The sequence below is a fragment of the Mustela putorius genome, unplaced genomic scaffold, assembly GCF_011764305.1.
Source record: "Mustela putorius furo isolate JIRA1106 unplaced genomic scaffold, ASM1176430v1.1 tig00000228_pilon_pilon_pilon, whole genome shotgun sequence".
NCBI classification, from domain to species: Eukaryota; Metazoa; Chordata; class Mammalia; order Carnivora; family Mustelidae; genus Mustela; species Mustela putorius.
The window spans coordinates 31077241-31100625 of record NW_025421322.1 but is presented as its reverse complement, the minus strand read 5'-3'; the positions used below and the strand labels follow the sequence as shown (position 1 = coordinate 31100625).

The following is a 23385-nucleotide window of genomic DNA, read 5'->3' as shown; positions in this document are numbered from 1 at the left end:
GGGCATAGCGGATGGTACTTGGGGTTTTTTTGTTTGTCTGTTGATGGATTTTTCATACTTCTCTTTGGCAAAACACAAAATTGAACTTTATAGCAGTCCCTTGGGCCTTCTTGTTTTGCTTTGTTTTTATAACTGTCCCAGACATGCCACAGATCTGGAAAATGCCAGGAACTGTAGGCCAAGTACTCTCTGGTTCTGTTCCAGCCATATACTAGGGGTCTTAGGGAGACACAGCTGAAGGTCTGGAGCTTCCCTTATTGATCAGACCCCCCATTAGAAGGTCTCTTGCAAAATTAGCTCAACAAAGCAGCCAAAAGACAGGAACCACAAGCTCCCCAAAATAACCTTGGGACAGCTGTGCATGCCATCAGAGTTCTGAAGACTGCATCTGAGCCCATTTGGGAAGGTTGGCAACATCCTGCCAATCTGATCCAGGCGGGAAAGCACTTGTGCCAGTTCTCTTTCTCTTTTCTCTGCCTGATATTTGTGTTTTGTATTGTGAGAATGATTTCATTCATTTGTTACCCAAACACAATGACTGAATCCCCTGATCCAATCAGGAAACCATCATGGTGCTATCTAGGTTGGCAGGACAAGGTGTCCACTGTGCTTCTTGTGTCCCTGTGCATGCCGCCTCTCCTCTGTCCTTGGATCCTGCACCCCCAGGGAGAACCTTGCACTCACAAACCGTGTAAGCTTTTAGGACTTCAGATCTGGGATGCATCTCAGAGGTCATTCGGTTCCACCCATGTAACCAAGGAAGCCAAAAGAGAAAGTCATCTGCCCACGATCACAGACAAATGTGAGAAAACTGGGTCAAGAGTCCCACTCCTCATCACACAGACAGTCGACACTGATGTAGTACCCTGTCTGCTGGACCCCATATTAAACCTCCACACACCTCATCTTACCATCCTCACAGTCAAAGACGAGGTCCCATTCTTTGACCATTTTACTGATGAGGCAACTGAGGCTCAGAAGATAAGTTAGCTGTAGGGACATAGGATTTAATCCAGTGCCGTGTGACTCTTTAGCCAGTGCTCTTAGTCTCTACGTTATGCTGCCTGAAGGTCTCTTTCCTTGAAAACCTGCATCATCCAATCTCTTCCCACCCAGCGTGAAAACGCACCTTTTCCCTGGTGCTTGTTGTTCTTTGAGACTCCGTAAGAATCGTGTCCTCAAGACTGTGAATCTGTCAAACATCTGTGCCATCCTCCGTACCTATGAGGTACTGAAGGTACTACCCTTACCTTAACGAGGATAAAAATTGTATCTACTTGATAGGCTTGTTGTGAGAGTTAACACTGCTTAATATAGGGTGCATCAGAGAGGTTATTAATAATTTCGTGTCAGGGACAATGCTTGATTTAATCATAGTTCTCTATTGACTTTTTTTTTCAATGAATAAACATATGAACTCACACATGAATAAAATGATATGTGAGACAGAGTCAGACCCTCTTCTTAAAGTGTCAGTACTTTAGTTGGGAAAGGGCCTAAAACAGAGTTGAAATAGTAGGCATCCCTGGGTGATTTGTACTTTTAATTGTTTATTCTTGAGTTAAGACTACTAAAAACTATTAATTCAGAGATCTGTCCTGTGAGAAAAAGACACTGATGAGCAGGATTCACAGGGGAACACTGAACATGTGTTTTAAATGCCCACTCTTGGCCAGGCCTGCCCACCCGATGGGTGTTCATCAGAAGGTTAGTAGGTGGCAGAGCTGGGATACAGCCCTGTATTTGTTGAGCTCAAACTCCAGTGTTTATCTGTGACTCTATTCTACCTCTGAGCCCTTCAAACTTTTATTTAGGGTACCCCACCCACCTCTTAGGAAGATGATAGAAGTGTATTTCAAAGGTAGGTGTTCCCCCACGCCCAGGGTGAAGACTGCCTGACCGCCCTGCCTGCTTTCCCAAGCCTTTCAGAAGCACTTACCTGTCTGCTGACTCAGTCCTCTCCTCTCCACCCTGTTCCTTCCAGGAGCATCACTGCCTTCGCATTAAAATCCTGGGGGACTGTTACTACTGTGTTTCAGGGCTTCCTGAGCCCCGCCAGGACCACGCCCACTGCTGCGTTGAAATGGGCCTCAGCATGATCAAAACCATCAGGTAATCTGGCTTCTCCTCCATAATACCCAAGCCTTCAATGTGCATGAGGACACACCGCCCCATATGTCCTTGGAGGTGGATGATGTGTTTGTTGTTTGACTTATGACACAAAAACTGCATGCCCATTAACTCTCCCGTATGAACCAATGAACCTGCCAGCTTCATTACGTTCCTGGTATACCTTCCTTTGTCCAGCATATTGGTATTATCAGTGTCCTTGTGGGGATACAGCAAGGACCAAGTTGACTGTGGTGATTGCCTTCAGGGAGTGCAGTGCAATGAGAGAAAACTCAGTATGGTACAGTAAGTTCTAAGATGAACCCAACCTAGGATGTGCAGAAGGAGATAGAGGAAGAAAAGCTCATTTGGGCCAGGGTGCTGGAGAAGGCTCTCCAGAGTAGAGCTGTCTCAGCTGTTTTCTAAAAGGTGAGCAAACCTTAGATCCTGGGGGACTGGAGAGTGTGGCTGGACATGTGGGAGGTCAGGATGTGCTACAGTGACAGCTGGTAGAGTCTGGGGAGGAAAAAGTGGTGACAGATGGATTGCAGGCTGGGAGCAGACAGGGCTCACAGACCTTCTCAGCCATGATAAGGGTTGTGTTTTAGCCTGAGGCCAACAGGAAATCATTATAGGGCCACCACCAGGGTTGGTTTCATGAGTGTGTGACAAGTGCCTTTGGCTTTGGTCAGTGTATCCGGCAAATAGAAGCTTAATCATGAGGTCAAGGATTTTGGAATTAGACTGCTTGTGGCTTTAAGACAGTAGCTCAGTGGTGTCAGAGCTCCCCTTAAGGATCCAGATAGGAAGCTCCAAATCAAGCCTCCAGGCACTGCAGCCTTCCCTGACCACAGCAAAAACAGTAAAGAGGGTACATGGGCAGAAATCTTCTCTGTGGCTTATGCCTTCATCTTATAAGGGAAGAATACTGCCATTAAGAAGCCAGAAAAATCTTCTAAGGGACTCAGTCTTGGTCGTGTGGTCTAATAGGTATGTTTGTGATCCTTGGCTGTGTCAGTCTGGTTTAAAGACCAGCAGGAGAGCAACTTGTGCACCCCACACACCCCACACACAATCTCCACTGAAGGCTTAGATCACCTGATGGCTTCCAAAACCAATCCTGGAGTAGGCAGGAGGGATGTAAGCAATTGCGGCCATGACCAACACAGTGTGCCTGACGCCTTCAACTTGCTGACAGATCCCCGACTTCATTCGAGTTTGGGGCAGAGGTCTGTTGACATCAGGAAAGACTGTGTAGTCCCCTAATTAAGAAAAGGATGGAAGCTCTTTCCTTAAATATGATTTTGTTTCATTGATGTGATACTGGTCATTTCAAGACTTAGCCAGATATCACGTTCCTGGTGGGTAGACATGCTACCCTGGCAGACCCTCAGGGTCTCACCTCTGGAACCAACACATCACCAGAGCCCAGTCAAGATGGCATTGCGCTTTGCTATGGGGGATATGATGAAAATCCCACCATCACTATCCCTGAGACCAAGTAGAGAGGTGGAGGAAGAGATAAGACATAGCCCCTTTCTGATAGAAATGCAGAAGTTCTCACTTCTAAGAACAGTGGAGAGAGGAGCCCTCAAATTCCAACCCAGAGTTCCTTCTAGGTATGTGGAAAAGATTGAAGATACTTCTTAGCTGTTAATTTGGACACTTGTGAGTCTTGCCCTGAAAACTAGGATGAATTGTAATATGTTAACTAGCTTCAAGGGAGACAATGGGCCTGACGCCCAGAAGGCTTGCTGTCTTATTTGCATTCTACAGCTAATTAGGTGTGTGAACTTTATTCTACCAGCCAACTGGTAGGTAGATCAACAATAAAAAAAAAAATCTGCGGAGCTCTACCAAGTGTTAGATGCTGCCATTTTAGTCCCTGGAAGTACAGTGATAAACAGGTCACAGAGCGTCTTTCTCTTGCCCATGAGTGTCCATTAGGGAGATGACTTGGATTTGCTGTCTGTGAAATGATGAAATTGGGCCACCTCTGAAGTCTCTGTGAGTTCTGAAAGTCTGCGATTTTTGATCAACCACATCAAAATCAAGTTTAAGTAGCAAAACTTGTCACAGACTTTCTTTTTAATATTTTTATTTTTATGGTGATATAATTGACAAAAATTATGTATTTAAAGTGCAGTATGATGATCCGATATATTGATACATTGTAGAAAAATTATATAGTCAATTAATGCATCCATTGCCTCATGTAACAATCTTTTTCTCTTTTTTTGGCGAGAGCATTTAAGATCTACTCTTCTGACAAATTTCAAGCACAGCATTATTAACTATAATCACCATTCTATACATCAGATCTCAGAACTTACTTATAATGAAAAGTTTGTACCCTTTGACCCATATCACCTCATTCATTTCCCCCATTCCCCTTAGCCCTGGCAACCACCCTTCTACTTTGTTTCTATGAATGTGACTTTTTGGTTTTGGGTTTTGGGTTTTCTTAGATTTCACATACACAGTATTTGTCTTTCTTTGTCTGGCTTCTGTCATTTAGCATAATGCACTCCAGGATCATCTTTGTTGAAGCAAATGGTGGGATTTCCTTATTTTTTAAAGCTAATTAATATTCCAGTGTGTGTGTGTGTGTGTGTGTGTGTGTGTGTGTGTGTATACAAGGATTTCCTTCTTTTTTCAAGCTGGTTAATATTCTATTATATGTATGTGTGTGTGTGTGTGTGTGTGTGTGTGTGTGTGTAGACACCACATCTTCTTTATCCATTCATCCACAGACTTTCCTTAGGAGTTTGTATCTTGAGTTTAGAAGAAATGCTGCAGAGATGATACTGCAGAAGAAAAGAACAATGATTATCAAAATGCTTAAGATGCTTAGGACATTATCATTTATCTCTCCGGAGGGGACCTTATTCTTCCTGACCATTTTGTCTAATTAAAGGGCTCCTGTCTCAAGTTCTAGAGTAGGTCAGTGAGAGGTGAGACGTGATTAGGTTGAAATGACTCAAGGACTTTCTCTCATCCATTGCTTAAGGGCTGCTTTTATTCTCTTAGAATAAGACAGTTCAGTAGGATATTTTTTAACTGCATGAATCAGAGTCTATTAATACTCAAACACTCCTTAATTATAACGTAGGTGACTGGAGGTCCAGCATTAATTCTTCCAGTTAACAACAAAACACAATGCAGAGGAATACATAAGAACTCTGGAGCGAGGCAACTTCAGTTACAGTGGGCTCAGACTCTAGAGCTCCCATCCTTACAGTCAAGCGTTGCAGCCTACAGAAGAATTGGCAAAGAGTATTTCTACCTGAATGCATGCAGAAGAGAATCCCATTCACATAACTTTATCACAGTCTTAACCATCACTTACACAAGACGTGATTTTCTTCTTCAGGCCCAAAGACACTTGTTCCAACTGGGAAACTTAAGAGAAGCCATGAAGTCTGGAACCATACATAACATGACACTATGTGTGTTGTCACATAATGAAAATAAGCCGTTTCTTGACTGGTATGCCCAGACTGGATGGCTGTCCTGAATATTTGTCATCAGAGATGGGTCCCTATTTGAGGCCTTATCCCCACCTTGTCAGGGTCTCTCCTTGTTCTTTTTTTTGCATTTCCTCAAAGAGTTAGGGTCCTAAACTGGTGCCCAGAGTGCAGACTGGCAGTGAGGGGCTGGTGTTTTGTTGGTGAGACGACATCTGGATTTGGGGTCTCTAGATCTCAGGAGCTCCAGTGGTTTCTTTGTGGGGTGGGATTTACAATTTTGGCACAAATGTCAAGTCAGCACTCAAAATGACCCTGTGCCTCAGGCGCAAATGAGTCTGAACATTAGATGGAGGTCCTTCTGCAATTGTAGGCAGGTGAGGAAAGGTGCCAAGCTGACCCCGAGGTCACCTGTCACCGCTTAGAGCACCAGCAGGATTCACAAGTGAGCAAGAGTCAAGGCAGACAGAAGAATAAGCATGACAGTAGTTTTCCCTGCATTTTGTCTTCAGAGGTATCTCTACAGTAGTCTTTTTGACTGAAAAACAGAGCTGTTTTCCTGGAAACAGAGGCATAAAGAATACGCCATCCTCTCTGTTAAGAACAGCAGAAGCTGTGTGTTTGTATAAATGCGTATGCATGTGTGCATGTATATAAATGTAGTAATGATGTCTATGTGTGTATATCGCGCGTGTATGTGGCATGTGTAGGCACAGATGTGTGGAACGTGGCCGTGAGTGCCTGAGTGTGTGTGTGTGCATGCATGTGTGTACACACATGTAGGCATGTGTGTACACACGTGTGTATTTGTGTAAGCATGTGTATATTAGCCATTTCAAGTAGGTCTTTGTGATTACAATTCTAAATTCAGACAGCTGGGTTGATGCACAGTTCAGTGAATGACCTTGTGAGACAACTGTGGCTTTATCCCTCGGGCCATGGGGACCCACTTAGACTTAAAGTAGGGAGGTGTTATTTCCCAGCTGGAGCATGAAGAAGGTGACTGTGGACATAACTCACTCTGTCTCCAGTTGACTCTAGAGGAGAGGAGGCAGATGCTGAAGGAAGGGGGCTGGTTGGAAGATATTTTTGTAGCAATTCAGGGAAGAGAAGTCAGGCCCTGAATAGAGCAGGAGCTGTGGAGCAGAAGACGGACGGTGATAATATTCCCTCCAAGCCGAGAGCCTGGGAGCCTCTTTAAGAAACAATACATGGACGTTTAAATTAAAGAAAACATTTGTCAGTACGGTGATCTTATATATCAGTTGGCGATGTTCTAAGAATTTGGGGCAGGATTCCATTTTATTGAAGAGAGAGTTCATTGCTAGATCTTGCCGACATGGCTGTGTACCCTGAATGATGACTTCTGGGGAATGTGCAAAGGGTGTGCATGGAGGGAGCCCCTGGTCGGCAGTAAGCAGACCTCACCTGGTTTCTGCCTCTTCCTGTTCTTAGGCGTGTGGCTAGAGACAAGTGTGACATCATTTCTTCGAGCCTATGTGGCCTCTTCTCTAAATGGGGATCATAAGATCCAAACTTCAGAGTACATTTTTGAAAATTCAAATAGATGGCAGGTACCTGATGACCATACAAGTATTTAATAGAATCTTATACTTAGGGCTGAGTTTGGACACTGGGGTATTGGGCTCAATTAAGATATAGAAGCTTGTTCCTTTTTCATGGTTTCTATTTTATTCCAGTAAAATAATGATAATACCTAGAGTTTATTGAAAGCCTGCTATGCTACTTGCCAAGCACTGAGACAAGGGCTTACGTGTATTATCTCATTAAGTCCTCACAGCAATTCTAAGAGGTAGGCAGGGGTGGTAAGCAAAATTTGGAACAACCAGGTGTCGCCAAAGTACATACTAATCAGAATAGTTTAGGGCAGTCCATGTCAGCCGTTAGTGACAAGTACAGCTTTATGGGTTCATCCTGACTAACTGAAGCTCTGGAAGTTGGCCTCTCCTTTACCAAGGAGGAACCTGGAGCTTACAGAGTTTGTGTAATTGTGCAAGAGGACACAGCTAGTCAGTGGCAGAACAAGGTACACCCATCTGGAGCCATCTGAATCCAAAGCCATTGGCCTTAACAATCATGGTACCCTGCCTCTCGGCATCAGGTTTCTACAATTGCTTTTTTGCTTCTGATGGCCCGAAGTCTGCCATTAATAGCCGAAGGGTCAACACAGAGCTGAGAAGATTCTCCATACATCCCTGAAAAATTAGCAGAATCAATACTGAGAGCAACGGAAAGTCAGTAAACATCTGAGAGTAACAAGGTAATAAGCTTTAAGTAAGCCTCATAGTAAATCTATTCCATCAAAAATACTTGATTTTATTTTTTTAAAGATTTTATTTATTTATTTGACAGACAGAGATCACAGGCAGGCAGAGAGGCAGGCAGAGAGAGAGAGAAAGGAAGGGAAGCAGGCTCCCTGCTATGCAGAGAGTCCTATGCGGGGCTCAATCCCAGGACCCTGGGATCACGACCTGAGGTGAAGGCAGAGGCTTTAACCCACTGAGCCACCCAGGTGCCCCCAAAATACTTGATTTTAGAAACATGACGTAAACTAGACGAATGGCAAAAAAAAAAAAAAAGTGATTGAGTGTAACTTTATTTCTAATATAGTATTTAATACCATCTCATGCATGTCTGTTCATAAAATTAAATTAATTAAAATCGGCTTAGATAATAGTTCCATTAAATAAATTGAGAAGTGGCTGCAGGTGGCTCCTCTTCACATGCCTTGGGTCTATTTTGGGGTGGTTTGATAGCTCAGAGGAGTTAAGGTGAGCCGTTACAGGCAGGATCTTTATTAATGATCTCAAAAGGCATCCTTGGTGAATCTTAATGAAAATTGCAGTGCCTGGTCTTTTCGGTGCAGTTGTAAAAAAGTCATGGAATGACACCAGAATGCCAAGCAGTAACAGGCTGGTCCCCAACGGTTAATTGGAGCAAAGATCTCAATTCTTGTGGCCTGGTGGCCCTGCCAAGCAACCTAGCAACATAGCAGGACAAGGAATGAAACACAGGAGATTCTGCTGCCTTCATTTGAGGCAAGAATGCCCAAGCCCTCTCTTGGTGTCTCCTGCTCTCGCTCTCTCTCTCTCTCTCTTGTACTTCTTTTTTGCTCTGTTTCTTCACTCCTCAATGTTCCCCCTCCCTCCCCACCTCCCTCTTTCCCTCGCTCCCTCGCTCCCTCTCTCTCTTCCTTCTTCCCTTCTTAATTCCTTCCTTCCTTCCTCCTTTTCCCCTCCCCCAGCAATCACTGTTTGTCTCATCCTGGCTCTGTTAGACACCCCCTTCTTATGTTGTTCTGAAATGCCATTTACTATAAGATCCGTAAAGCCCCCTCTCCTCTTTTTTTTTTTTTTAAGATTTTATTTATTTATTTAACAGAGAGAGATCACAAGTAGACAGAGAGGCAGGCAGAGGGAGAGGAGGAAGCAGGCTCCCTGCTGAGCAGGACCCTGGGATCATGACCTGAGCCGAAGGCAGAAGCTTTAAGCCACTGAGCCACCCAGGCACGCCAAGTCCCCTCTCCTCTTAAAGATACATCAGAGTGGTCCTCAGTCCATAGACAGGATTTTTTTTTCAAAATTACTTATAATGATGAAAATTGAATCTATCTAGTAATAATAGTTGATAAAGCTATTTTTTTTAAGATCTTATTTATTTATTTGACAGAGAGAGAGCACAAGTAGGTAGAGAGGCAGGCAGAGAGAGAGAGAGAGGAGGAAGCAGGCTCCCCGCTGAGCAGAGACCCCAATGCGGGACTCGATCCCAGGAGCCTGAGATCATGACCTGAGCCGAAGGCAGCGGCTTAACCCACTGAGCCACCCAGGCACCCCGATAAAGCTATTTTTAAGTGAAGCCTCACCCTGTGCCAGCCATTAGACTAAAGTTTCTGATTCACCTCAGCTAAACCCTGTGAGGATACTACTACTACTTACCCCGCTCTTCAGAGAAGGAACCTGAAGCTTTAACAGGATAAGTAAATTCTGAGAAGTGACATACAGCTTGTAAGTGGCAGGGAAAGGCCTTAAACCAGTTCAGTGTACTATCTAAATGTGCAAAGGCAAAAAAATATTTAGATGAAATTTTGGCATACTACAAAATAGGAGAATAGAAAACTCTGAACTATCATGGTTTACATTAATATTCAATGGCACAAGAAGACAGTTATGAGTTTAAAGAAGTATGCTTTATGGACCACTCTCTCTCTCTCTCTCTCTCTCTCACACACACACACACACACACACATCTGGGCAACCTCAGTTTGGTTTTTTTTTTTTTAAATCTATTTTACCAAAAAAAGAGAAGGGCATAAAGCTCTGTTATGAAAAATGGATGGGCAGATTTTCTCTCACTAGGTCCACACTGTTTTGGAACAGGAATGCAACACTGTGTCTTTCCATTACTTTCCACAGAAAATAGGAGTCTAATGCTAAAGGGAGTGTAGGCCTCCGCTAAGTAAGTGTCTGCAGAGCCCTCAGCTTGGAGCCTGGCACAGTGAGGACCAATGGGGGCCATTACTTAATGACCTTGACTGGATGGCTTAGCCTCTCTCTTGCTCATGCTTTCTTAGCTGTGCAGTGTAGTAAACCCTCCTCATGGAGCTCTATGAGTATGGACACTGACTTCCTGACTTGTGCATTTGGTTTACTGCTTATATCTGCAGAGGTCTTCAAGAGATGCTTATTGAATGAATGAACGAGTGAATGAACTCTAGTGGCATTGGATAGTTCTGAGGATGCAATGAGATCATGAACAAAAAAGGCCTGACACAGAAAAAGTAATAGAATGTGTGTCTGAGTGGTTCAGTCGGTTAAGCATCTGCCTTCAGCTCAGGTCATGATCTCGGAGTCCTGGGATGGAGCCTTGATTGGGCTCCCTGCTCAGCGGGAGTCTGCTTCTCCCTCTGCTCCTGCCCCTTCTCATGCTCTCTCTCTGTCTCTCTCACTCTCTCTCATATAAATAAATAAAATATTTAAAAAAAAGGAAAGGTAATAGACTCACCTGAATTCTCTTGGATCTTCAATTCCCACATCTGTAAGATGGAAACTTAAAACCCTTAGGGTTACCTACCTCTCAGAATCACTGTGGCCACCAAAAGGAAGGACTTTGTGAAACTGAACTTCTATGCTAGGATAAGACATGGCAGCTTTTGAACATTTTAAGAATTCTGATGCCTTTGGAATTAATTGGTAGAGACTGTAGTGGGCCTATAGAGTGGAACCAAATCAGACCCCAGTGATCCATATACCTCTGAATATGACTTGTTGGGATTAGGTTCACACATCTGTGGTGAAATTCTAGCTGTTTCACCTGTAGCTGTGTGACCTAAAGAAAGGAAATACTTGAGACTCCATTTCCTCGTTTGGGAAAGGTATAGGTAGTAATAATATGCAGATAATATGCAGATTTAAAGATAAGTTATGACACAGTGATCGTAGATGATTCCATAACTAACTCTGTCCCCTCTCCTTTATTCCAGAATGTTCAAAGGCACTGTTTCTTTCAGGTAGCTGAGGATGACCCAAGTTTTTTTTTTAATTATAAATTGGTTGGTCCTTTTGGAGCCAATTTATGACTAGGAACTGCCTACCTGGTATATGAAATGGGTTTTGTTGTATTAAGAGTGAATGCAGGCACAGTTTAAGCAGGAAAAGTTTGTGTGACCAATTTATAATTTTTTAGCCTATTCAACATGTGTAGTTAAAATTTGTTATTACTAATAAAAATTAGTACTTGTTATTATTTTTGCATGATTGCATATACCAGGTTAAGTGCTTTGTACATATGAGTTTATAAAGCATCCTACCAGCTCTGCAAGGGACTCGTTCTCTTTCCCATTTTACCTGAGAGAGTAGGACTTGGGGCCTCATGCACCCAGTCCAGGGGCCACCGTCAGCAAGTGGAGAAGCCTAACTTCACATCCTGGCCTGTTTCAATGCACACTTTGCCTTTTGGTGGTTTTGAGAGTGATTTGCATTGAGGAGCTGATATCATTCCCACTGGCACAGGAGACAGAGGAATGAATATAGGTGTTTATTCTAGCTCCCACAAACAGCAAGGGATAGAGCCAACACTGGAACTCTGGTTTCTGCCCCCAAAGTGGAGGAGTTGGGTATCCTTCTTCCCACAGCACCAACTGCTCCTGTGCTGACGCTGGTCTCTCTCTCTCTCTCTTTTTAGAGAGAGAGATAGCACAGGGAGTGTGTAGATGGGGTTTGGGCAGAGGGAGAGGGGGAGAGAGCATCTTAAGCAAGCTCCACACTCAGGGGAGAGCCCCACATGGGGCTCAGTCTCACGATCCTGAGACCCTGAGATCATGATCTGAGCTGAAATCAAGACTCAGACGCTTAGCTGACTAAACCACCCAGGTACCCCTGAAGTTGGTCTTTTTAGTCATCCATTCATTCAGCAGTAGAGAGAGTCTAATTAACAGATGGCTACTAGATTATGTTTCCTTTCATTCCTCCTGCACCTTCTGCAGATTGATTAATTGGCTAAAAAAGAACTGTTTGAAGCATTGAAATCAAAAGACAAATTCCCAGGGTTTTCATGTTTTACCATACACCAAGCACTCTCCTCTTTAATGGTTCTAATGGGGGAAAAAATGACACCTTCAATTATTTTGCAGAATGACTGTTGTGTTTTTGGTCCCCAGCTTGACATACAGCTGCAAAAACTAATAATAATTAATGCATTCTTTACTTTAAAAACTTTTAGCTGGAACCCTGCCATGAGGAACAGATGAGAGCAAAGCTGCCTTATTTGAAGGGGGAGATGCGGCAGGTTCAAAGATACCCCTGTGGTTTCCTAGGATTCTCAGAAGCATCCTGGGACAACATGGAGCCTAGAGCAAGAAAGCCTTTGAGCCTTGTCTATTAATTCAGTAAATATCTTTGAGCACTGGTTATACCTATGTGCTCAGATCTGTGCTATGGTCTGGGAAAGCAGAAATCAAAGATAGTAAGTACCCCTGCCTTCCAGAGGCTCAGAGTTTGTGGGGAGGAAAGAGAGGGAGGAACTGCAAGGATCTCTAGCCATATTCTCTTTATTTGTGGCTCATGTGGCACAGCAAAGCATCCCTGGGGCTCTGCCTTGGCAGAAATGAAAAATACTTGTAAGGCAGAGCAGAATTCCTTCATTTTAGTTCCAAGGACGCTCACAGGTCCTCCCCTCAAGAGCTGATCTTGAAACACATGGTGTGTGTTTGCAGTTCGGTGCAACCACTGGGTTCGGTGCAACCGCTGGGTCGTCTTTCCAAGGAGGAGCAATACCTGCAGATTAATTATTGCTTTACACTCTTTACTCCTATCTTTCATTTAGGTCAAATCCCAGACATAACAAAAAGAAAGGTTAAAAAAAAAAAGTACAATAAGAAAATTCTGTCTTATTATGATGTTTGTCTTGTAGAAGAAAATTTAAAAAAGTCTAAATGCCTTTTCATTAAGAGGTTCCAAAGCATTCCCTGTATCGTGTTAATTACCTAATGGCAGGATCACAGTGTGCTGTTCAATAGTCCCTCACAATTAGTTGGCAAAGCATTTTAACACCCATGACCTCCTTCGGGGCTCACAAAGTCTCTGTGAATGAAGCAATCTGCTAGAGTTTTATTTCATAGCTCTTGAAACTCGGGGTCAGACCAAGCCATTTGCCCAGAATCACATGCCATAGACAGTACCTATGTTGCAATGAGGGTGAGGGGGTAAAGACTCATCAGCCCCACTTGGGTCCTAGAATCCCACTTACCAGCTATGTGACAAGTTTTATTTCCTTTTGCTTCTGGGCTGCAGTTCCCTTGGATGTGATGAGCAACCAAGTCTTCCTTTGCCTGTGTCAGACACTTTCTCCATTCCACATTCATCCAATCACTTAATCCTGACAGTGCTATTATTATTCCCATTTTTGGATGGAAACTAAGTAATTTGCCTAAGGTCATAAGCTAGGCTGTGGCAGAGCAAGATATAAATTCAGGTAGTTTGGTGCTAGAGTCCACATTAAGCCTTATACTGTAGGGGTCATGGGAAGAAGGTAGATTGGGACCGATGATTGTACCAGTCAGCGTGGTCCTGGTTATGCCAAAGTAACAAACATCCTCCCAAATCTCAGTGGCTTAAAACAGCAAAGATTTATTTTTTTATTTTTTTTTTCTATTTTCAGCATAACAGTTTTTTTAATTTATTTTTTATTTTCAGCATAACAGTATTCATTATTTTTGCACCACACCCAGTGCTCCATGCAATCTGTGCCCTCTCTAATACTCACCACCTGGTACCCTGACCTCCCACCTTTCACTCACATTTTCTGTCCCTATGGTAGGGTTGGGGGGAGTGGCAATGTACCACTAGACATCATCCTCATTCAAGAACCCCAGTTTTGAAGTTTCCTCCCAAGTGTCCTTGAGTGACAATTAACATAGAAAGAAGGGGAAAAAAAGAGAGTGTGTGATTGCTCAGGCTCTTAAAGCTTCTGCCCAGAAGCAAATCACACATGTCACTTCTGTTCACATTTTGTTGGCCAAAAAAACATGAAATATACAGAAAAGTACAATCCTGCCACATGCTTGGTATTGTAGTACTTGACCCAGCCGGCCAACGTCACAGATGACCTCTCCCAACAACTTGCCCCCCACACACTCACTGGGTGACTGTGTCAGAGCTGAAGTGCTCCTTTCAACTGCTGGAGGCTGTCCCTCTTCTTGCCTTGTTCAGGTTTTCCACATGCCTTCTACCATCCACTTCTCTGGTGGATGAAGGATACCACATAATTTTAACGTAAAAGTTAAAGCTAAAACATTGGCCCAGAAAATGGAATCTTCACCAAGGACAAGAACTCTTTCTTTAGCCACAAACATCCTCTCATGACTGTCTTCCTAGAGTCTGGTCTATTTCAATATTTTTATATTTTCAACCCTCTGCAATTTTACTTTCTTATTTAACTAACTTTGTGTTATCTTCCCATTTGTGAGGAGCATTGAAGACAAAGATTCAGTTTTGTACATGGAATCATTCACTCATTTAGTCTCTCAAATAAAGGCTGGAGGTGGGCAGCACATGGAAGTCATGTTTTTCAGCCCAACTATTGGCTAGGCATGAGGCTCCAGATGTGGTTTCAAGGGTTGACCACATTATATTCTACCATTTGAATTTCTTTCTATGAAAATGACATCATTTAACTCAAACTAAAATTGTTTAAACTGCTTTGAAAGTGATGAAAGGTTGTGGGTGCCTGCAGAAACCTTCCAACAGTAGAAGTACTTTCTTTCCCCACGAGGCTTCCTCCCTGCTTACAATCTGGCATGGACCCTGTGAAGTCAATGTGAGGAACTCATATATCAAATTTAGGTAAAGGTTTTTAAAGAGCTATAAAGGGAGGGTCTAACATTTTCTTCCTTCATGCCAAGGATGAACCCATTCAGCCCTGGGACACTCTGTTCCACAGTCCACTACCCTCTGGATAGGAGGTCAGCAAGGAGTCTTCAATGAGGGACTGATGGAGTGACAATGTCACATTTGTGTTTGTGATAAACTGGCAGAGCATGAGCTGGAAGAAGTTCAGATTAGGGCAGGGACCCTGGTTTGAAGCCTGCTGAACTGGAGTGTTGGTGGAGAGAGAAGCAAACAGAGTGAAAATGAAAATACTTGACTTGAAAATGGTGTATGCCATCGAGGGCTGAATCTACAGTCAATCCCAGGTTTATGCACTAGTGGGCAGAGAAAGATGTTGATGCCATTCTCTGAGACAGGTTGTATAGCATTAGCAGGATTGAGGAGAAGGGTCATAAGAGCACTTAAAATTTCAGATAGAAGAGTAGGGGAGCTCAGGAGAGTAAGAAATTTTTTCCCATTACCAGAATAATCTAAGAAGACTTCATGGAAGAGGTGGCATATGAACAGGATGGAGTTGAACTTACAGAGTTGGGAAGAATGGGGCTGCTACCAAAACCAAAAGTACCCACTCTAGCCTTATGCATGTGTCTCCATTCTCCTGTGTCAACAGGTATGTGAGGTCAAGGACAAAGCATGATGTGGACATGAGGATTGGAATCCACTCGGGCTCAGTTCTATGTGGAGTTCTGGGCCTGCGGAAGTGGCAGTTTGATGTCTGGTCCTGGGATGTGGACATCGCGAACAAGCTTGAATCTGGAGGAATCCCCGGGTAAGTCAAAGCAAAGCCCTCTTCTTGTTTAACCCTTGTCATTTGCTCACTTTGTGATGGTTGGTTTCCTGTGTGCAGAATTCAGAGGCATCGGTCTATAGAAGCAGTTGTTTGGGAGGACACAGGACATTAAAGCAGCATACAAATAAATATTGGCCTCAAAAGTCTAGTGAAATTCATCACAGGCAGTGAGGATGGTGGGACAGCAGGCACGTATTCAGAATCCAGCCCTGCAAAACACTGGTTTCCAGAGTTGACCTCTATTGGAATCAGCAGAGGAATATTTTGAAACCAATGGTGTACAGACCTATGCCAGTTCATATAAAGCAGAATCTATGCAGAGTCTATAACTTCTTAAAGCAGTTCTCATGGGCAATCAGGGTTAAGACCTCCTGACCTTCTGTAGGACCTTACCTACCTTGAAAACTCAGCTCTCTGAATTTGGCTGGCAAGACCAATCGGTATAGACACTCTAGTGGTATGAGTGACCTGGAAGTGTTCACTGAACCCTTAAAAGTTGTAGTGAGATTCTGCTTACAAAGACTGGGCCTAATAAGATTTTGGGTATGTGTGAACCAGTAAGTTGTACTGAGTTCTTGCATATACTGTCTCTCTAACAGATGGTAAATAATAGAAGGTAGATAGATGATATAGATAGATAGACAGACCAAGGGGCAGACAGAAAGCTAAGACAGAGCATGTATGCATATTCCTTTCCCCATGCCTCATCCCCAACCCTACCTATGGAGTCACAGAGTTCTCTGGAGTCTGCCGTCATTCCTTGCTAATTATATTTAATATCAGGTAACATAGTATCATGGGAAATAAACCATAGAAGGTGGTATCAGAGAAACTAGGATTTCCACTCTGCCCCATACTAAACTCTCTTACCTTAGTAAGTCATGTAAAGCATGGTTAGCACCTAGCATGTGATTTGAGCACAGACTTGGGTTTTGTTGTGATGTCTGTATGACCTCAGGCCAATAGTTAACTTCTCTGAGTCTCACTTTCCTCACTATAAAAAGAGAGGTGGTAATAATGATATCATACCTTGTGATTTTATGCGCCTTCTGCATGATGGTCTTTCCCTTCTGCCAAATGGGCACAGTCCACGTCACAGATTTTGTCTGAGACTGTGTTGGGCAGTGGGCGTGAAGCACTTTGTAAATCATGCAGTGCTGTCCGTGGGCACACTGCCATCCTTTTAAGGGAGACGTCACTGTCTTTAATGGTCACCACTCTTTGCCATGCAGACTTAGAATAAGATAAGCCTAACATGTCACCACTGGGCTTTTTAAGTCCTTACATTCTCTGGATTTTCCTACAAATAACTGCCCGTTATATTCCAACAAACCACACACCTAATCCATCCATGTTCTGTGTCTTAAATGTGTTGTTGCATGAAGAGTTGCCGTATGCTCACTAAATTCCCTTTGCAAACCTCAGAACACAGCTTTGAGGGTGTGTGACATAATGCTTTGACTTCTGGAGGCCAGTGTACCTAATGTCCTCCACCACACCAAGGAACACAAGAATGAGTTTTTTTTTATTTTATTTTATTTTATTTTTAAGATTTTATTTATTTATTTGACAGAGAGAGAGATCACAAGTAGGCAGTAGGCAGAGAGGCAGGCAGAGAGAGGAGGAAGCAGGCTTCCCGCTGAGCAGAGAGCCCGATGCGGGCCTCGATCCCAGGACCCTGGGATCATGACCTGAGCCGAAGGCAGAGGCTTAACCCACTGAGCCACCCAGGCGCCCCAAGAATGCTGAGTTTAAATCTGATGAGGTATTTGAACAGTGGATTTACTACTTACCAGTGATAGAGGCTAGGTTAAGTTTCTGAATCTCCTTGCCTGGTTCCTTCACTGTATAATTGAGCTGAGAATGCTACTGACCTCAAAAACTTGGTTTCGAAGAAGATAGTGCTTACAAAGTATTCAATCTTATGTACATTACTTAGATCTGCTGAGGCGTAGGATGTGCCTCTATGCAGAAATGCAGTAAAGCTGAGACACATCTCCAAATTCTCCATGGTTTGAAACAGCTGGGTTTTATTTGCTTTTCAAATGTCTACTTCCTTTTCCTGTCCATCAAGGCATGTAGGAATAAACCCAGTTTACTTTCCCTTTCAGTAAGAATTAGCTCCCAATTCCAAACCTGTATTGGGTACCTGCCACACACTCACAAGTTAGCTCACTACCATCAATATGTTACATCATTTGATCTAATGACACTCCAGAGCAGTAAATACAGACATACCTTAGAGATATTGTGGGTTCAGTTCCATCCCCCCACAATAAAGCTAATATTGCAATAAAATGAGTCAAATGAATATTTTGGTTTTCTAGTGCCTATCAAAGCTATGCTTGCATTCTCCTGTAGTCTCTTAGTGTGCAGTACCATCATATCTTAAAAAACAATGTGCATTCCTTAGTTTTAAAATATTTTATTGCTGAAAAATGTAAACCATCATCAGAGCTTTCAGCAAGTCCTAATCAGTGATCACAGATCAGTATCACAAATCCAGTCATGATGAAACTGATGGAAATATCACAAGAATTACCAAAATGTGACACAGAGACCCGACTTGAGGAGATGCTCTTGGAGAAATAAGGCTGATGAATTTGTTCGATGGAGGGTCACCCCAGACCTTCAACTGAAAAGATGGAATACCTGCAAAGTGCAATAAAACAAAGAGCACTGAAGCAGGTGTACCAGTCTTAGATTTCTTATGTTCATAAGGAAACTGAAGCTCAAAAAAATTAAAGATGTCACATAAAAACAGCTTGTAAGTGCCTCACTGTGCATCACTGTTAAATCACTGTACTCTCTACTGTATCCAGCTTGCTCATGGCTATCTTCCTATTGCAACTCTTCGGACCCTCACTGTGTCCCTGGGGCTAGCATGATGCCTAGAACAGAAGAGAGAGGTACTAACCACTATGCCACTGTGGCATATGCAAGGTTAGTACCTCGACCCTGAGGTCATGCAGAATTGGATGAAAATCCTTTCCCTGGCCACGTGTCCCCAAGCAAGCAGAGGTTCTCAAGTTTTGGCATGCATCTGAATCACCTGAGGGCTTGTGAAACCATAGGTAATTGGGCCTCACCCTCAGGGATTCTGATCCATATGTCTGGATAGGATCTCAGAATAGGCCTTCCTAATAAGGTTGCAGGTGATACTGATGCTGTTGGCCTTGATACCACACTTTGAGGACCACCGTTCCTGAGCTTTTGTTAAGTGAGATAATGCATATAAAGTCCCTTGTCCTGTGCCTGGGACATAGTCACTACAGTCGTGGCTGTCATAGTGGCCATATGATACAGCCATAGGGTCTTGAGAAGACTCTGAAAATGCAAGTCCTTGTCACAGTCCTGCATCATCATCTGTCACTGATAGAACACCGGGCCAGTTATTATCTCTGGGTCAATCTCACCATTTGCAAAAGGAGGTGAAGAAATGCCTATCCCCAACAGTTGTTGGGAAGAATGGAAATTATATGAGATGATCCACAGAACCAAGCTATCTAGTAATACCTTTGGCTAAAAAATAATGTTTATGCAAAATAAGTGTCACACAATTATTACATCTTATTTCCTATCGTAACTGTTATTATTATATACTGGCATTTGAAATTACCAGAAGATGTTGACCTGACATTCCATATATGAGAATATTGTCTGAGGACGGATTCATTTCTTTAGGGGGAAATGTAATTACCACACTGTCAACTGCACATGCTTTGCTCCCAAGCTCAAGGCACTAGCAAAGATGAAAATGAACATCTGAAGCCCAGTTTTTATCAAAACATTTAAGTGTATATTGATTAGAACTTCAGCAGAACAATCAGCAATAAATAAAAGTGAGGATGTCTTCTACTGCGGAAAACATAATATTGATTTAGTATATGCAAATATTAGTCTCCCTGAGCACTGACAGCAGAATAATAAAATGTAGAATCCAGATAAAATATCAAATGAGATTGGTATTTAACTTAATTATTTTAAGAGAAAATCAGCCATCGGACTTAACAAAACCCTTCCAAGAGTACTGTTTTGCCTGGGAGAAAACGACTGCTTTCTAACCCCCAGCTCTAAATTTGATCTCAGAAAGAAGACTGGAGAATCCATTCCATAGAAGGTCAATGACTTTTCTATTTCCCTGGGTTAACATGACCGAGTTCCCAAGTATTAACAAAATTCATCACGGAATAATTGGCACATACACACATTTTCACATTTCTCAAGGAAGCTCAAAACATGTTTTGCATGCCTTTATTTTGAATATCTTTCCTTGCCTTTGAAATCAATGACTATGTATGATGACACTTTTTTGGAAAACATGGAGAATGCACGTTAAATGACCAGAAATGCATTTTTGTAGTTTCTTTCTGTGTTCTTTGCAGTGATTTATTCTCTGTAAGCAGGAGCTTAGCAGGATGGGTAAAAGGGGTAACAGGGAAGTAGCGATGAGTATTAAAAGTAAAATACATTTGGAAGTGCTCCTTTTAAAAAATTTTATTGTTTCCTTGTATATACTTCCTCTACGAGTAGAGAGGCCTTCTCCAGGGCTCAGGCTGTGTCCTATAAGCCTTGAGGAGGCATGGAATAGACAACAGTAATATCATAGTGGCATTTTTGTGAATATTCCTAATCATTTAAGCATGTTCTTTTATAGTATGTTCAGTGTACCATGCACACTGTAGTAATCTTGACTACTTTACACAAATCAACTTTGGAATACAATGATCCTAAGAGATAGGTATACTTTTATTTTCCTATATTTATGGTGAGAAAACAATCTTACTGAAAGTTTAAGTAGCTTGCCCACGATCTCTCAGCTAGCAAGTGGTAATGCTAGGATTTCAATCCAGGCGATCTGGCTCAACAGCCCATGCTCGTCATCATCATACTGATCTACCCAGACCACAATACAGCACAATAAATAATCTGATTGAGTTAGACAGTTAAGAGGACAGAAAAACTCTTCCCCAAAGGATTTACCATGTGAACTTTCCACAATTCAAATCTGATTGTTAAAGCTCTTGATGTCATCTGTTGTTTTGCTAAAACAAAAACAACAATGAGAAAACTTGGATCATGAGCTGTGATGCAATAAAGGTGCAGGAATGAGTCACTTACCCTGTGAGTTAACCTAAGCAGCCACCTGCCTACCTGTGTTCACAGCTCTGTTCCCTTCTCTTTACCATATATATCTTCTAAAAGAAGTTACATCTTAGAGTAATTTCCCCAAAGGCCCCTCTGTGCATAAAACCTGAACTTTTAAGACCTGCCTTTGGTTTTAAGAAGATTATAGAAAAGTTGAAGAATCCAGGCACAAATATATGAAAATGAAAACGATGAGAAAAGTCCTGAAATGCTAAGGGAACTGCTATGGTTGCATGGTGATTTGAACAATAATGGCTTTTGGGTTCAGAAACATTTATGGAGCTTCTTTTTCCAATCCAATCAACAACACCGAAAAGTCACCAGTTCTTGAAGGTTGCTGGGATCAGGCAGAGAGTCACAGGAAAAGCCCAAAGAGGTACTTCGTTATGGCCCAGCAAGGCTGGACTTTATCAGAGGCTGCAGCGTCCCTTGGGGTGAAGTCAGGGATGCGCTGCTCATTGATTTACATCTGTACTTCTGTTTTCTTTCATTCTTTCTGCTTTTTCAGGGGAGTGCATATTGTCCCTGACAGTATTATCTTCACAGTACCCATGTGTAGCACTGATGTTGGTCTTGCACAGGATGACAAACAGCAATGGCCTTTGCAGGCCACCTCGGGAATGTATAATGACCTATGCTTTGTGCACACAGGAGGATTCACATTTCCAAAGCCACGCTGGACTGCCTCAATGGTGACTATAATGTGGAAGAGGGTCATGGTAAAGAGAGAAACGAATTCTTGAGGAAGCATAATATAGAGACCTACTTGATTAAGCAGCCTGAGGAGAGTCTGCTGTCATTGCCCGAAGACATTGTCAAGGAATCGGTGAGCTCCTCAGACAGGAGAAACAGTGGGGCAACATTCACAGAAGGATCCTGGAGCCCTGAACTGCCCTTTGATAACATAGTGGGGAAACAGAACGTAAGTCCTGGCTTCCTTCTTCTGGTTAGCCAAGAATGCATGCTCGAGTGCACCCCCAGCCCAGAGGCCTCAGAGAAAACCAGCTCATCTTTAACCTTTTCTCTGCTGAACACCGTAATTTCAAATGATTAAACATCTCTCTTCAGGACAGAATTAACCTATGTATGCATTCTCGGGAAATGCAAGAAATATCAGAGGGTTCTCAGCACCCCCCTCCTCTCTCTATTCCACCTGTCTTTCTCTCTTAAATCTAGCTGAAAATAAACATCATGTGAAGGTGGATTATAATCCCCACCCCACCCCCATCCACAAAATTACTCATGTTGGAGAACCTGACATGATTAAATAAGCAACAAATGTAGAAGACCAAGTCCATGAGAACTATTTCTTAGGGAGCTGGCAGGCCAGGAGTTCTGAGTTACCCTCTGAAATTTAAAATCAGAAGGGCATTGTTGATCTTGCAATATAAAAGCAGCACTAAGTGAGATCAAGGGTGAATATGAGCGCTTTAGAAGGACCCGGCAATTTCAAAGCCCCCACAAACATAGTTCTATTCCTATTTAGTGTGGATTTGCATCTTAAATGGGGGATAGGGCTACAGAGTCATTACATAGGTATAAATCATCAATAATCAAATTATTTAAAAAATGTTTTTTCCAAATCCCAAAATCACACTAAATCCAGTGAGATGCTCACACTCCAAGATGCACTGGAGAGGTGAGGCTGATCAGGGAGAAAACCAGAGGGATTCAGAGATGCTCTTGTCCCCAGCGTGCTTGTCCAGAGCAGGGGCAAAATCACCTGCTCACCTAAAAGTTTACTTTTAATCCTTTACACTAAGTACAGGTAGTCAAATTCATGCAAATTCATGGTGTAACTCCACCATACCTTTTTAAAGAAACAAACAGAGGCCAATATATAAGACTTTCAAATAGCTTCTGACAATCTCCTGAGCCCAGCAAAAGCTAAAAGCAGTGTAAAGAGTGTCCGCAGCTTTATAAGGTCATCAATGGGTTAATTGTCCTCATCCATGGACCTACATTTTTCTCATCAACTCACAGATAAGACAAATCTATCTGCTTAAAATCATTTAAAATGGAGCAGGTTAAAATGGTAGAAAGGGTTCCCTCCTTCTGCATTTGAAAGATGGATGTGGGGTGCCCCAAAACCAAGTTAACCTGTTTCTTTCCAGTTCTGTGCGAAGAAGCTATGAACAAGCCATGAAACAGATTCCAGTGGGGAAGGGTGTAGGTCCAGCTAAGCCCACATGCCTTGTAAGAGTCTTACCTTTAGGTCTTCACTTGTCTTTTGTGAGTGTTTAATTTGCCCCCAAATTATATGTCCGGGCAAGTCATCACTGAGTTCAGTGTCTACTTCTTTCCGTTCTTGGATTGGTATGCATGGTACAGTTTGATGCTATATAAAATAACGGGCTGGTGCACTTGCTGCAGTGGAAACATGACCAGTTGACAGTGTCCTCCCTGCTCTCTCTGCTTGTTGTAGTTCAAGCCTGAATGCTGGTTATTGAGAGATGTGTGAGTCACA

General features: G+C 42.7%; 1 protein-coding gene across 3 annotated transcripts in view; it reads left to right on the top strand.

The window, feature by feature from the left end:
- The window catches only part of ADCY8 (adenylate cyclase 8), a 221171-nt gene that overhangs the window by 99264 nt on the left and 98522 nt on the right, over positions 1 to 23385 (top strand). For all 3 annotated transcript variants that reach the window (XM_004743568.3, XM_004743567.3, XM_004743566.3), the window contains exons 5-7: positions 1985 to 2112; positions 15591 to 15749; positions 21570 to 21840. In XM_004743568.3, the coding sequence (XP_004743625.1) occupies positions 1985 to 2112; positions 15591 to 15749; positions 21570 to 21840 (558 nt within the window). The remainder of the gene's footprint in view (positions 1 to 1984; positions 2113 to 15590; positions 15750 to 21569; positions 21841 to 23385) is intronic.